The sequence below is a fragment of the Ruditapes philippinarum genome, unplaced genomic scaffold (assembly GCF_026571515.1).
Source record: "Ruditapes philippinarum isolate M1 unplaced genomic scaffold, ASM2657151v2 ctg1723_1_1_1_1, whole genome shotgun sequence".
NCBI classification, from domain to species: domain Eukaryota; kingdom Metazoa; phylum Mollusca; class Bivalvia; order Venerida; family Veneridae; genus Ruditapes; species Ruditapes philippinarum.
Genome location: NW_026862113.1, coordinates 70,072 through 87,388, shown reverse-complemented (window position 1 = coordinate 87,388; position 17,317 = coordinate 70,072). Strand labels below are relative to the sequence as shown.

Sequence of the window (17,317 nt, the reverse complement as noted above, 5' to 3'; positions counted from 1 at the left end):
CAATATTTCAAGCACAAATGGGCACCAAGCTGAGTGGAACCACGGACTTCCCGTAAGCTAGCTTAAAACAAAAATAAGAATAACTTTCGGTTTTAACTGCTTGAATGAAGTATGAGAAACTTTTTATGGAAATTTTGAATTTGACTTATTCTTTATATTTACATAATCTGATTTTATAGTTCTCCTGAATTTTAAATTTACATGCGTTACAATACAATAGGACATAACTAACAATTTATTCATTCACAAATTTCCTTCTTCAAAAATTACCTTTGTAGGATAAACACATGCTTGTCTCATAGGATGGAAGTGATTTATGCTGGTTTCATCAATATAAACAGGATATTTCCCACAGTCTAAAGACCTCATTCCATTGTCAACCCACAGGTGAGTTGTTACATCTGACCCTGTTGTAGATTTTATCCATACTGTTCCTGGTGAGCCATGATAGGTGGCGCTATTTCCACCGAGAGCGATAAATGAGCCTAGGAATCTTAGAGACTCTAAGAGATACGCACAGATTCTACCTCCTGATCCCCCACCATTTCCTGTAATCAATGTTGATGTATATATATACATGTCATGCTTTAATTTTTAAATAGACTTACTCCGGAATTAAGAATATTTGGTTTTTTCCCAGCTAATCCATAGGTACAAACAAACTTTTTACAGTTACAGCTTCGAAAATTAGTGAAACAGGTTTACTTATCTATTGTGACGTTCAGTGCATCGTGAAGCTATAATGGTTAAAGTTAGTTTGTACCTACAGATTAGCTGGGAAAAACCCACATTTGCCTAGTTCCGGATAACATCTATAAGGTAGAAATTTTCTATTTTCCTAAATTTTACTAACACTAAAATGGATGATTTATATTTTACTTAAAAAATGTATTAGTTTTTCTATTTTATTAACACTTAAATCGAAATTTTCTATGTTTTTTTTTAAAATGAGGTACTGGTTGGGGACCACCAAAACTGGACAACCACCTAACCCGGACGGTCCCAAAAATGCTTAATTTAGTTTTTTTTCTTTGTTCATTGGTTGTCGATCTATCAGACACTTTTCTTAAGAACAATAAATGCATGTTTTTTCTATAAATAAGTAATTAAATTTATTTCAACAGTGATATTTCAATGTCGTTCAAGAATGTTGATGTTGAAAATTTGGGCATTAAGAGTGCAATACCTGACCTGACATACCAGCTATAATCATTTGCAGAGTAAACAAAAGAATATCCAAAACTTTAGCAATTGCTGCTGAAATATTGTTTATCATGTTTATAATGAAAAATTAAAATACCCAAGCATTTAACAGAATTAAATCACATCATACACATATCTGTCTGGACACATGGTACTGTAGTGTAGACAATTTAGGTAATTTTGATACCCTCCTTAACGAGCCTCAGATATAAGTATCAATATAATCTAGTTTGTTAGTTAGGAGAAGAACCTAGCTGTACTGTGTCAAATTTTCAGGTCTCTCTGTTTGAAATTATGAAATCTGTATGAAAAAAATGTTCAAAAGTGTCTGGTTGATGGTCCCAACCAGTATAGTTTTCTATCTAATTTTCAATTTCTAAAGTAACTAATATGAGAGGAACACACGATAACTTCGGAACAAGTAAGGAATATTTATTAACAAGAGCGATCAGTAATCACATGTGTCGCCTCATGATGGCCAATTTCATGTTGGGACAAATTTTGTGACAGACGGACAGACAGACGGACAGTGCACAACTAGACTAACAACTTTGTACTGATCATTCCTGTAAAGTTTGGATAAAATTGCACCAGTAGTTTATGAGGAGTAGTCCGGACAAGCTTTTGTGTATCTGGCAACACACAGAAAAAAACACCTTTTTATCAAAGGGCCATAACTCGGCCAAAAATCATTCAACCAGAAAACCCGTGCAATATGCGCAAGGACTTGAGCTACAGATCAATCCTGTAAAGTTTCATTGAAATTGCATAAGTGGTATAAGAAAAGTAGTCTGGACAAACTTTAAAAATAAAAATTGTTAAAGGGCCATAACTGAAACAAAAATCATTGAACCAGAAAATGCTGACAATATGCACAACTAGACTTGGTACTGATCATTCGTGTAAAGTTTTGGATGAAATTGCACCAGTAGTTTATGAGGAGTAGTCCGGACAAGCTTTTGTGTATCTGGCAACACACAGAAAAAGAAACCTTTTTATCAAAGGGCCATAACTCGGCCAAAATCATTCAACCGGAAAAACCCGTGCATATGCGCAAGGACTTGAGCTACAGATCAATCCTGTAAAGTTTCATTGAAATTGCATTAGTGGTATAAGAGAAGTAGTCCGGACAAACTTTAAAATTAAAAATTATTAAAGGGCCATAACTCTGACAAAAATCATTGAACCGGAAAATGCTGACAATATGCACAACTAGACTTGGTACTGATCATTCCTGTAAAGTTTGGATGAAATTGCACCAGTAGTTTATGAGGAGTAGTCCGGACAATTTTTGTGACGGACGGACGGACAGACAGACGGACGGACAGACAGACGGACGGACAGACAGACGACGGAGAAGTGATCCCTATATGTCGCCACTACTCCGTAGAGGCGACACAAAAACCTAGCTCTTCTACTTTTGGGTATGCACATACATGTATGTATAATAACCCTTTTCAATTTTGTTTTAACAATGAGGTAAACTTCCTATTTTGTTAAGAAAGATGTTCAGACTATTTTACTTATGCTAAGACAGATATTTTCAATTTTACTAAAAAAGAAGGTAGTTTTACTATAAAAGATGGTAGAAATGATCTACACTGTATTTCAAAAAATTTGATATAAATTTCAATTTTACTGGCTCAGAGACTGCAATTTTCTCTTTGACTAAGTATAAGAAACTTTTTAATAACTCTGAGAATGAATTTATCAAGTATGTTTCCATGACAACAAATACGATATTCAAATTCTATATGTAGTTACCATGATGCTGAGAAAGAACTTTATATTTACTACAAATTGCGAACAAAAGAAATAATGAAAAGCATATATAAAAATTTTAAATAACATCTGCTTCATATATATGTTCATAAAAATAAACCTTTAATGTTTACTCACCAACAATTACATTATTGTATTTTCCAGTTGATGCAGAACCACCAATGCTTGAGAAGATTCCTCGTCCTACAAGTGTACTAGCCTTGACCTTGATTGTACCACCACTTCCACCACCACCTCTATAATTACCAGCTAGACCAGCTTCTCCATTCACAGATATGGTACCATACAGTGTTAGTCGCTTAAATTGTAAATTTTTTGCAATATCAATCATGTGTCAATAATGAAATAGTAATATCTGTCATGGGGATGTTCAAATCTGAACACCAAAAGCATGTCAGACATTATTCTTGCAAATATTACCGTTGTTTAAATTGTTAATTTTAAAGTAATTTTTCAAGAAAATTAATGTCATTTCATCCACTGTATTATTGTCTTACAGTAGCATATGAGCTTACAACCTCAATCATAACCACAATATGTAGTCTTATACTAAGTTTGCAGTTTATTCCTAAAATGCACAGAAATATGTATAGGTATATAAGAATACCAACATATCTTGTAGGATTCATATTTCTATTGTAACAAAAAAAGAAGGAAACTTACAGTCCCAGCATTGATTTCTATGTAACTTCCTCCTGCACCCCCATGTTCACCACCACCTCCACTGCCATAATGAAACCCATCACAGTTTGTTGTTCCATAGTATGATCCTCCTACTGCCCCATGTTGGCTACTGCCACCTGGATGACAGATTGAATTATACATTGTGTTTGAGAAGCAATTTAATTGAACATTGAATATTTATTATCATTAAAGGACCTCCACTAAGGTCCAAAAGCCTAAAAGTATAAAATTTGAACTTCTTACATTATGATCGACAGGGTCATATAAAACCGAAAGATTTGCAAAAGATAATAAAGAATCGTACACAGAAATATATTAAAAATCACATGTGGGATATTCTTAGCCAGATTTGATTGAAATGCCTTGCATAATAGACTTTTCAATTTTGGGACATTTTTCACATTAAGAATTATTATTATTCCACAGCAAAAAATCTGAAATTTTGCACCTATAACCTAAAAAGTCTTTAAAACTTATTAGTATAAAATAAAATTAGTAAGATCTAAGCATCATATAGCTTTCTTGAAGTTAGAACATTTAATGATAGGATTAGAAGGAAGAAAACAACATTACCTTTACTGGCAAGCCCGCCTCCACTAGCATCATAAGAACTTGCAACTCCTTTCCCAGGTCCTATAGCTTTCTCATATCCTTGACCTGTGCCATCAATAAGTCCTCCATATTCCACATCTAGATCTGCTGTTTCCAAGGTAACCCTTTGAGTTTTTGCTGCTAGTTTTCCACCATTACGTACAGTCAACAGTCCTGACATTATCGTTACATGATAGGGATTCATATTTGTTGTAAATAAACCTTTATAGTTTATTGATATTATAGCAACATCAAATATACCAGGAGTAGGTGTTTGCAATATTCCAAACTTAAAATCTGTAACAGCTAGAGTAGAGGCATCATTATCAATAATAAATTCAGCATTCCTTTCAATTATTAGTTCCTCAACGTTGATCATCGTTCCGCCGAGGATGGTTTTCTCTGTTAGCATGACAACTGTAGAAGGCAGAATTATTTCACCATCTTTGTCGACATGGAAACCACATGGAGTATCCAGATACGTATGAGTGGATTCTACATAATGTATCATCAACTGTTGATTATTTTGTACCCTAATCATGCCCTGTTTGTTGCCTGTTAACTCGTGAATTTTCACCTGTACAACGTGAACAGTGCGAGGATGGTAAAAATGAACATAGCTGTAACCTTCTACTTGTACTTCTTCAAACTCATAATACATACTATCTGTCTCCATGACAACAGCTGGGTTGGTAGTTTTCAAGTTAAAATTCTCAACAGTAAGTTTTCTGTGTTCTGGTTCTATTAAAGTTCTGTTTAGTCTAGGATTGTATTTAAGTTCACGATATTGTGGACCTCTATTTGACTCAAACTTGTATATTGTTCCTGGACCACCTGCATTTTGTGCATCATTTTTGCCACTTGTGCCTCCATGCGAGAGATATTTACCAGCATATAGATTAAAACTTTCTATATGAGCAGCAATTCTACCTCCACTTCCGCCATATCCTGTTCCACTACCATCTCCCCCTGAAACATCCAATGTGCCATAACCTGACATGTTGTAGGCCTTTATGAAGATTGTTCCACCACTACCACCACCTCCGTTACTACTGGCATCTTGTCCATATGCATCCACAATGCCATCAATATGGAATGACTTTCCTATCGTAAAGTTCAACGAAGCCTCCTCCAGATCCTCCTGTGGAAATACCGCCACCACCACTGCCAAGATTAATAGGATCAAACACTGAACCATAAGCTTTGTAGTCATCAGCACCACCTCCAACTCCACCATAACTTCCTCCCATATTCCCAATACCTTTTCCAGGTCCATCTTCAGCTTTAAAACCTTTACCTTCAAGACTAAACTTGCTGTTTGATTCCAAATCAACATCCCCAGCTACCACATAACCATGATTCATTAATACCAATCCACCATATTTAAGTTCAAGGAAAGCAGCACCAATTGTAATGTCTGATAATATTTTTCTAAATTCCAAAATTCCATCCATTCTTATATTAATTGTCGGCAATTCGAACTGACCAGGCTTTGTGACATCAATATACTCTTCATCTTGAAGTTGAGCAGTTGTAGCCTCACTGAGTACAGTAAGTGTACATCCATCCTCGATATATAAATGGTGCACGCCTACTATCAGGCCATTAAGGGTAGTGTTAATCCCTTGCATATGAACTTCTGTTGGAAAGATAACTTCAGCTCCCTGATCTATAATGTAACTTACAGGAGCTTCGGTGACATTTGTTTCTGATTCCACATATTCTATGTATATTATTTGTTTTGATCTGATGTGAACTTGGCCTGAGCGATCCCCAATAAATCTGTGTATGGTAACATTGACAATGTTGTTTTCAGGGTGATAAAATAATACCCTTACGAATCCATCAACTTGCATTTCATCTAGTTCATATACAGCTGTTTCATTTTCCATTACCATGGTAGGTACTGGAGACTTAATGCCCTTATTATCCATGTGTAAGTATCTACAAAGATAAATTTAATATATACCGGAAATACTCAATGTAATTCATAACCCCATCAATGTCTTTGATAGAAATTGGCTATGATAAGTGGGAAAGGGGGTAGCTTAAGGACATTTAAAAGTCATTTCTAAAGCCAAAAGAAAGATATAATTGTACAGATAATAGTATTAAAAAAATTGATATCTCAAATTAGGTTTGAAACAGGTCATAATAAACTTTGATTGTACCAATTAGGTACTATAACACTATTATAAAAGCTTTATCAAAATGCCTTAAAAAGATGTGAAATCTGGTCTGCTGTTTAAGCTCGTGATCTTTCAGATATGTTTCAAATATAAAGTCAACCTTGTTTCAATGATAATCAAGAAAATGGAAATTTCAGACTTTTAAGACTTTACAAGCATTTTATTTTCAAAACTTAACTATTTTATAAATTATTTTAAATTTTCAGCCACATGAGGGCTTTATCAAACATTTTTGGTTAGCAAACAAAATTTCAACAAACCTGTGATCGACCTCAAAGTAAGTGATATTTGATCCTTTCATGTATTTTAGTATCCTGTACTCTAAAGGTCTCCTATTGTTTTTCACATAAGTTGTGCCTGCTGCCCCTGCATGACTGTGCTTGGTATCTATGGTACCACCTATACCACCTTCATTCAAAAATGAACCACCATACCAATATCTCCACTGAAATCAAATGTGCAATGATTCTTATTTTGAATCATACCCCATTGGATACACCACTGGTTAAAATATTTAAGCAGAACATTGGGAAAAAAATTCTGTTTCGTACAAAAAAATCAAAAACAATTTATCGATTCTTAGCAGTAAAAGCAAGATATTAAGTAACAAAAATTAAAAAGACAGCATCATGTATCTTAATGAAGTGCAAATTAAGTTGAACCTACTGTCCAGTGAATTCATTGGCTGAAAGTGTCAGTTATGTTTTCAACACAAAGTTATCACATATTAACATATGCATAATTTAATAAAACATTTAGCTAATGCTTTCAAAAGTTGATATTTCCAATCAGATGATTTACTATTACTGTTTTGCAAATGTAAAATGTGTACTTAAAAACATATCAATCAAAAGGTCTGCTTTTAAATGCAATTAATTTCTATAGAACTAGCAAACCTTGCCTTAATAAGGTTAAATCAAAATATCTATATACCAAAAATATTTATGATAATTCTTTCAAGAAAAAGTTTGAACTCTTACTTCACAATGTATAGCAGCTCTGCCACCTGAACCTCCGCCCCCTTTACCAGAACCATCCCCACCTGCTGTATCAATTATCCCATGTCCAGTAAAGTTCATTGTCTCAATGAGCAGGGAACCACCACTGCCTCCCCCTGCATTATTTCCTATTCCATTGGTTCCCTGTAGAGCAAGTAGACCATGCAGTTCAAAGTAATGGCTATTTATCCAGTGTAAAACTCCTCCACCACTACCGCCTTTTCCTCCACCATTTCCACCACCACTGCCATCCTTTTTCGGTATCAAGATGCTGCCATATGGATGAGGTGCAATTGTAGGATCAGGTCCACCACCGTAACCGCCATGAGCACCACCATATCCTACACCAGACCTGGTAAAACCACCACCAAACCCTGCCTCTGCAGCTGACCCATGTCCATTTAGATGGAATACACCTTCACTTTCAATCCATGAGTAAGTGCTATTAATTTTTGCAGCATTCATGTATAGATTTCCTTGATATTTGACCTTGATTTCACTAATTTCTAAACTGAACTCTTCAATATCTAAAAATCCAGCATATCCATTTCTTTTAATGTGTAGTTGATCCCATGCAAAATGACTAGGATTTGTAGCTCTGAAATGTTCTCCATTTTCAAGGAATGATGTGTTTCCTGTACTTTTGAATTCAGCTCTTGCAGCATCTTCAATATATAAACTATGCACTCCAGTTATAAGACCAGCAAATGTGCTATTTGTTCCATGAATATGTACTTCAGATGGAAAAACAATTTCTGAATTATCATAAATAATGTAACTTACAGGAGCCTCTGTAATGTTGGAGATAGATTCAATGTATTCTACCCATGCTCTTTGATATTCCCTAACGTGTAGAGTACCAGTTTTGTCTCCTATGAATTTATGAGCTACAAGTTCTACAAAGTATGTATTAGAGCAGTTGTATAAAGACTCATTTACACTTGGAACATCACCTGAGCAATATTCTATCCAGGTGAAAGTAGATCCGGTTGGAACTGGTATTGAGCAATTGTATATCCATGTGACTGTCGAACCTGTGATTTCCATTTCATCAAACTCATAGCATTTCATTGGAGGGTCCTGTATTAATGTAGGGGCAGGGCTGTACTTCAGACGATTATCAGAATGAATCATTTTGTGGTCTACATCAAGAAAAGTGGTATTGTGCACTGGGTCATACTTCTTATGACGATATTCAAGTTCTCTCAAGTTCTCTTCTTTGTAAGTAGTACCTGAGGCACCAGCATGTTTACTTCTGTAACTTCCAGAACCATCTCCCCCGTAATTAAGATACTGACCACCATAGGAGTAACGCATTTCACATCTGATTGATATTCTTCCACCTGAACCTCCACCACCTTTCCCTATACCATTTCCTCCATTAACCGCCATTATCCCATGTCCTGTTATATTTGTTGCATACATTAAAATGCTCCCACCACTACCACCACCAGCATTCCCACCAACTCCATTAGAACCTGCCACAGTCAAATATCCATTGATTTCTATCAAGTCACCAGCATCCCATTCTAAATATCCTCCTCCTGATCCCCCAACACCACCCCCATTGCCTCCGCCACTTCCTGCTTCAAGAGGTGTTTTGTGGGAGTTGTACGGGTATCCACCAAAATTGGGGTCTGGACCCCCACCGTAGCCTCCATGCCCAGCACCTAGACCTGTCCCATCTGATAGTGTGAAACCTGCACCAGGACCAGTTTCTGGTGTATATCCAACACCAAACATATTTAGTTCACCTTTGCTTTCAATGTGCCCGTATGCAGAAATAACCTTTACAAAGTTCATGTAAAGCAGTGCTTGGTATTTCACATAGAATTCTGCCACATTTATTACACAAACTTTTTTTATGTCTCTAAACCTAGCTACTGCTCCAGCCATTACTCTTAGTATTCCAAATGTGAAGTTTCCATGTTCAGTCTCCATTACATATTCTCTGTTTTCCATACGAGCTGTTTGGCCTGTTGCCATAAACAAGCTTGAGCCGCCTCGGATCATCATATCCTCAACACCTGTTATTTTACCTGCCATAACAGTTCTACTTCCAAGAAGATTAGTTGTGGTAGGCAGAAAAATTTCGGAACCATTATCAATTCTAAAGCTACATGGTGCTATTGTTTCGTTAGAAACTGATTCAACAATCTCTACATATAACCTTTGCCCTTCCCTTATTCTCACCACTCCAGTTCTGTCACCATGGAAAAGATGTATCCAAACTTCAACTGCATAACGGTCTCTTTCATTTGTACCAATTGGATACTCAATCAAGAGGTTAGAATGACCTTCAAGCATTGCTTCATCAAATTCATATTCTTTATCTGCTTCTTCAAACAGCACTGTGTACAGCCATGGTTCTTTGTGGTCTACATACAGATGACTGTCCAAATCATCATTATTTATTTCCAACCTACCATGTTCCGCTGTAATGATTTCCTTTCCAGTAACATTATCATACTTAATATCTTCATATTGTAGTCCTCTAGCATTTTCTTGTAGATATACTGTGCCAGCTGCCCCAGATGGTAAACTTCCACTTCCTCGTCCTCCAACCACATTCAGCCTGCCAATAAAACGATTTGAGAAATTAATATGCACAGCAATCCTCCCACCAGATCCACCACCACCATTTCCCTTTCCTGCACCTCCATGACAGTCTACATGACCGAATCCAGTGAAGTTCATAGTTTCTATAAATATCCCACCACCACTTCCTCCTCCACCATTACCACTTTTACCAGCTTCCCCTTCAAGTGAAATTTCTCCATCAATCCAAAGCGTTTCTCCAATTTCCCATCTAAGATAACCACCACCTCTTCCACCTTCTCCATTACCATTACCTCCTCCACTTCCAGGATGAGTTGGTCTGTAAACTGAATCATGTGGCTTTTCCTTTACCATTTCAGGATTAACAGGTTCTGGGGCACCACCATGACCTCCATGAGCCCCACCATGACCATTGCTACCACTACTACCCCCAGCTCCAATGCCATTCGCTGCACTATGACCCTGAAAATCTATGTTTAGCAAGCCAAGACTTTCGACTACACCATTTGCTGAAAAGATAGTACCCTTATTCATCCACATTAGTCCCTCATACTTAATGCTAAGTTTAATGAGATTAAGAACAAGATTAAGTCCAGGATTCTCTGTGAAAGTCACTTCTGAGCCTCGCTGTATTGTAAGATGACTCAGACTTATGTTTCCTGGTTTTGTCTCATGAACATATTTGCCTGCTTCAATAAGAGCAGTTCTGGAGGTAGAAGTGAACTTACAATTTGCCCCTTCAGCAATTGTGAGATTTTGTACCATAGTCATGAGACCATTCATGTCTGACCGTGTTCCTAGAATAATTGTAGTTGATGGTAATATTATCTCTGCATCTTTTTCAATCTTGTAGCTCACTGGGGCAACTGTGTAACCAGGTGTAGACTCCTCGTATTCCGAGTAAACTTTCTGATGTCCAATTAGATGCATTAAACCAGTTCTATCTCCATTAAACTTGTGAACTGTTAGTTCTGAATCATCGCCATCAATCCATAATACTGCATGATTTACAGCATCAACTTCATTAAATTCAAACTTGTATGGTTTTTGTCCTTCATCCATCATCACCATGGTTCCTAGAATCTTGTTTCTATTACTGTTATCTATCAAAAGGTAAGTGTAACCATCAAGGAATGTTTCAGTACCATTTACTTTGGTCACTTCCTTTTTATCAAGTCCAACATCATTAGAGTCAGTGGTATATACTGTTCCAGCAGCCCCATGTCTTGTTTCATCTGTTTTGTCAACATCACTCCCAGCATAACCACCATAGGCTATTAAATCTCCTGTGTACTCCCTGAACCATTTAACATGTACAGCTACCCTTCCTCCAGCACCCCCATATCCTGTTCCAAACCCACTACCTCCTGTTACATCGATGAGACCATGCCCTGAGAAGTTTTGTGTGACAACAAGCACACTACCACCACTTCCACCTCCACTGTTCAAGCCAGTTGCTGCTCCACCAAGGTTTACAACATTCCCGTCTAGATGGAAACCTTTAGATACTTTAACATCAATGCGACTTCCTCCCATGCCAGGCTTAAACCCACCACCTCTGCTTCCGGTGTGATGTGGCTTACTGTAAGACCCATATGGTTTACCTGTAAAAATTAATGACCTGATTGCAATATATGCTGATTGCATTGTATGTATCTATTATCTATTAACTTCTTTACTAAAAGTTTTTTACTTTTGACATTTTTTTCATTCTTAACAAATTTTGCAATTCTTAATATGGGTAAGTTATTGTAAAACCTACTTCTATCAAACAACGTTATCATGGTACCTCAAACTATTCTTAATATAATTTCTGACATTGTTATACACTATAAATCATGAAGCCTTACAGCTATGAAAACATGCACCTTTAAAACCACATATTTATGTGACATTTAGGAAACACAGTATGAATGGAATTCAAAAGTAATCAACCCAGCAAGCTTATTGTTGCTAATTTGAATCAGGCAATACAAACATCAAATCAAAGAAATAAACAGATTTGTAATAAATTTACACTTGTTCTGAGTAATTTAAATATTATTCCTCTTTCACTGAAGTTCATAAATTTACTTTCCATTAATAGGTATCAAATATTGTGTAACATACCAGAGTTGTAATTATCATGATCAGCCCCACCACCATAACCGCCATGACCAGCACCTAGACCCACACTGCTAACTACAGTAGTTAGATCGGCCGCATACTTCACATTGATTTCACCTCCTTGTGTATTTTCTACAGTTCCTTCTCCTCCACGTCCTACAAGTGCATGTACATGTATCTCATACAAGTGAGTAGTGTTTACTTTGTTACATATATTTAAAGATAATCCCACTTCATGGGTGACAGTGATCAAACATTTAAAAGGTAAATTCTGTTACATCAAACATTTCTATTTAATGCATACAAATAATTGATAAGAAATCAATATCAAAGCTTCATGTTTTAATTAATCATAGATTTTAATTTCAGCATAAAATAATTGGAATTTGGTCTTAGTGTTCTTAACATTCTATGTCCAGTTTTAATTTGGCCTTTTTTGTGTGTTTTATTTTGTTGTTAGTAATCTTAATCAGCTGCAGAGAATGTCCACTCTTTTATATTCAACAAAACAATATGAAGAAAATAATCATAGCATGGCTGTTTTGCAAAGTCCTGTACAGCTTTCTAGGTGCATTTTCTTTTAATGGAGATAAATTTATTATCAGCTGATCATTGTAGATCTACTGACAGCTTACATATATACATGCATATTTACCCTTCGCTAATCATTTAGAATAAAGGAAACCAGCTAAATATCACCAAGTTTACAATACAAATTGGTTTCTATGACCACCTCCTTTCAAACTTTTAAAGCCACACAGATTACAAAACTGGCCCACAATATAATAAATATCTCATAAAATATTAAATTACAATCAATATACCTGTAGTATCAAAGGTGGCCTCTCCTTCCATATGAATATTGCCTGCTATAACAGTTATTCTCTTTGCGAGGATTTTAGAATTGTACCTCATGTGAATATCTGAAGCCTCAAAGTTGAAATAGTCATCATGTCTGATAAGTGAGTCTGCTTGCATTGCAAGTCTTCCTATGCCTAGGACTCCTGGAAAAAACATGTTTTAGCCAATAATCATAAACTCACAAGCTGGTAAGATTTGGCATCTCAGATTCAAAAATTGGTTGATCAAAGATTAAAATAGATAAATATAAAATAAGGAATCTAATGACCTAAATTTATAGCTTGTCAGTCTACAAAATCAAAATTTTCTTGAAACAAAATGCCTTTATTTTTTAATCTTTACCTATCCTTATGTTTGGTCGAGTTTAAAGTCACTTTAACATAACACTATCAATACAGATTTAAATTTGGTTAGGGAACTCCCAAAAATGATCCTCTGAGCATCATTTCTATCATAAATGGAACCTTAGTAGAACCAATACCATTTTTTTGCAACCAGTCAGTTAGTTTCCTACCGTGAAATATTTCAAAATGCCTAGCTGCACAGGCAAAATTTAAAAGTAGCAGCAACAATAACAGGAAAATTATATTATGATAGTAATGTCATCCAGTCTGCAATTGTGGTTCATTAATTTATCTAATACCTCTGTACATTTGTCACTTCTTAACATATTTTTGAAAGACACTTTAACATACCATTTTCAAATGTTTCTAGCTTCCCGTTGATAATTCTTCCATTCGATGCCGAGTCAGAAATGTACATTTTCCGGTCCTCTTCTAGAGTTAGATTTAAAACACCAATTAACAAACCATCAAGCTAGAAGAAAAAGAAATGAAACTTCAAGTAAAACCATAAAACCATTTCATCAAGTTTTTTGACAATTGGCTTTTATTTAAGACTAGAACTCCGCGAGTCGGATGTGTCGCCTTGTCAACAATATAGTTTAGGACAAATGGCCAGGACAAAAATGAAATACAAAAACTAACAAAGGGCAATAACTCAAAAAATAATAAGTGCAGAGCAGCAGTTTCTATGCACTGCACCACTTCTTATCAATAAGATCTATCATTCTATGAAGTTTCAAGTCCATATCTTTTATAATTTATGAGAAATGGCCTGGTCAAAAATAAAGTATGAAAATATATAAAGGGTGAAAACTCAAAAATAAGAAATGCAGAGTACCGGTCCTTGTACATTGCAATTATTTTTAATGAGATCTATCATCCTATGAAGTTTCATGTGTATAGCTTTCATACTTGAGGAGAAATGACCTGGACAAAAATAAAGTATGAAAATTAACAAAGGGCCATAACTCAAAAAATAAGAAATGCAGAGTACCGGTTCTTGGCACTGCACTTCTTCTTAATGAGATCTATCATCCTATGAAGTTTCAAGTCCAAAGCTTTTATACTTTCGGAGAAATGGCCCGGACAAAAATAAAGTATGAAAATTAACAAAGGGCAATAATTAAAAATATAAGAAATGCTGAGTAACAGTTCTTGTGCATTGCACTTCTTCTTAAATGAGATCTATCATCCTATGAAGTTTTCAAGTCCATAGCTTTTATACATTAGTAGAAATGGCCCGGACAAAAATAAAGTATGAAAATTAACAAAGGGAAATAACTCAAAAATTAGGAAGTGCAATATCCAATTCTTGTGCAATGCACTTCTTCTTAATGAGATCTATCATTGTATGAAGTTTGAAAGTCCATAAGCTTTTATAGTTGAAGAGAAATGGCCGGACAAAATTTAAAGTATGAAAATTTACAAAGGGCAATAACTCAAAAATTAAGAAGTGCAGAGTACCGGTCCTTAAGCACTGCACTTTGTGTTATTGAAAGAAGCATGCATACCAAGTTTGAAGTCAATCCAACTTAAAGTGACTGAGTTATGCTCCGGACAAGCTTTAGGGGACGCCGACGCCGACAACTGCGTCGCCGACACCGACGCCGACACCGCCGACAAAAGTTATCCCTATATGTCACCTTTTCAGGCGACACAAAAAGTTGCCATTCAAGTTCTACTTAAAGACATTCTTATTTCAAATTGATTTTTTTCTTTATCAAAGTCTTACACATCCATAACTATGAAATGATTTCTATGAACCTTTGATTTCTTCTTACCAGATTTCTAACCTTGTTGAAGATTTATCAAAAAGATGCTTTTGCTAATCTTAAATACATACCTGGAAGGCAGGAACATGATTTCCAATGACCTTGAAATCTGAAGACAACCAGATCTGTGACCCTTGATCTATTTGGAAGTTAACTGGTGGTGTTGATCGTAGAATAGAGTATTGAGAATATTCCAGGTATGATGTTTGTCCACCTTTCATGTGTAAATATCCTGTCCTATCTCCCATCATTAGGTCAATGTTCACAGTAGTGATATTATCTTTTCCTGGACCTATTTCTAACATGGCCTGAAAAAGAGGTTTTATATACATATATTACATGATTTACTGACAAGTTGGTGTTCTGTTGTTCAATAAAATTCAGTTTTGTACTCAACAATGTACAATAACCTCTTATTTGATATCGATGCTGTATAAGTGATGAGAATTCATTACCTGTATGCAATTAACATCTGTCAATTATATAATTGATATAATATTAGCCTTATATTTGATTTAACATTAAAGTAAAAGAAGGTAACTGTTCATGACCAATTCAACCCAAATATACAGTGTACCACAGAAAAAGAAAGAGTGCCTTATATCTGCAATTTATTATAGAATGTCAAGTAAAGGGTGCAAACTGGTACCAATGTTTTATATATGACCTGCTGAATATCAATTGAAACAATCCCAGTAAAAATTAATTCTCATAACAACTGGTGGTGAAAAAAAGTTTAAACAAGTGACAGTTTCTCTGGTGGTCCTTTCTGCTAACTACATAATACCATCCCCCTCCTACCACCACAGTACAGTACAAGTCATGTTTATTTAGAAACTTATGCAGTGTAGAGGAAATTTCTGATCTAGAGATACAGGCTGAAAAGTTAAATATGAATTCGAGTAACAAAAATAACCACCATTACTTAAATCTCTCTCTTATTATTTCTGAAACCTGTACCAATCTCTAAGAATGATAATTTTTTTAAAAACTTACACGTTGACTGAGCATAACATGCTCAAAGTCAAGTTGAGCATTGTTTGACGTTTGTAAACCATCGGCTGCCTGTTTAATATGTCTGGGGTTTATTTCATTTATCACCAGGGGTTTAGGTACCTTCAAGTTTCGTCCATCTATGTATAGCCTATAGAGAAGAGAAGTATATTTATTAAAAAAGAAATTTAGGAAGTATCAATGTTTTCATTTTGCCATACAAGTCCTAATAATATTTTTTATGATATTTATCAAGTCTTGGTAACTATCTATAGTTAATAGTAATACAAGTGTTCTTTTTGTTGTTGTTGTTTTACATATATATATATATGAACATTAATTACTAATTTCCTTCTTTGAAAATAGTTGAAAATAGTTGAATATTAAGTAAACCAAACAATCGCACAGTTCTCATACAAAATTGTCAGAAAGATTTAAGTTCAAAACTTTCTTCTCTCAATAACATTTATTGAAATTAACCCTCACAATTCTTCTAAATGTATATTCTTCTAAATGTATATACATGTTACACTTAATATTCTAAATTGCTTTTTTGTTGCTGTTAGAGTATACATTAAATACCAAAAAATCATGTTGTGAAGGTGAGAAAACTAACAGTATTTGCCAATTAAATTCTAAACAAAAAGACATCAAACTCAACAAATATTGTGTTAAACTGAGTATTTATCCTAGCATAAAATTAACCCTGAACATGCTGAATATTTTAAATGGACTTGTCCCACTTCCATTTTTGGGACTGTCCATTATCAATTTTAGGGATATCAATTTGAATAATTAAAGTTTGTCAGCCAACAGTATAGAGCCTGGTCAGACTGCACGGACGTGCAGGCTGGCCTGGCTCTATACTGGTGGCAAAGGCTTAATGCTTTTGGTTCCAGCACTTTAAGGGTTAATGTATGAAACATGACAAGCATTAAACATCAAACCTGCTCTGGTATGTGTAAGCATCCAGCTTATCTTCTACAAAGACTGTGCCAGGCCCCCCTACATCACCATCAGTGGTACCACCTGAACCATAGGCCAGCAACTCCCCCTTGTAGAGGTTTGAATCCCAGGTATGGATGGCAATCCTTCCTCCAGCACCCCCACCTGCTGACCGGTCACCTTTACCACCAACAGATGACACTTTACCATGTCCTGACATGCCCCCTGGTTAAAAAAAAAAATCATAATAGACATAAAATTGTATTACTATTCAAGACTAGGGGTATATG

The 17,317-nt window shown here is 35.5% G+C and overlaps 1 protein-coding gene across 1 annotated transcript in view; it reads right to left on the bottom strand.

Moving 5' to 3' along the window:
• Positions 1-17,247, bottom strand: part of LOC132717984 (uncharacterized) — an 81,370-nt gene extending 64,123 nt beyond the window's left edge. The window contains exons 1-13 of the mRNA XM_060701592.1: positions 17,030-17,247; positions 16,086-16,233; positions 15,161-15,397; positions 13,669-13,789; positions 12,937-13,116; positions 12,116-12,268; positions 7,430-11,610; positions 6,710-6,894; positions 5,747-6,204; positions 4,243-5,574; positions 3,649-3,785; positions 3,103-3,283; positions 271-548 (exon numbers count right to left, since the gene is read on the bottom strand). Coding sequence (XP_060557575.1) covers positions 271-548; positions 3,103-3,283; positions 3,649-3,785; positions 4,243-5,574; positions 5,747-6,204; positions 6,710-6,894; positions 7,430-11,610; positions 12,116-12,268; positions 12,937-13,116; positions 13,669-13,789; positions 15,161-15,397; positions 16,086-16,233; positions 17,030-17,247 — 7,809 coding nt within the window. The remainder of the gene's footprint in view (positions 1-270; positions 549-3,102; positions 3,284-3,648; positions 3,786-4,242; positions 5,575-5,746; positions 6,205-6,709; positions 6,895-7,429; positions 11,611-12,115; positions 12,269-12,936; positions 13,117-13,668; positions 13,790-15,160; positions 15,398-16,085; positions 16,234-17,029) is intronic.
• Positions 17,248-17,317: the final 70 nt, after the last annotated feature.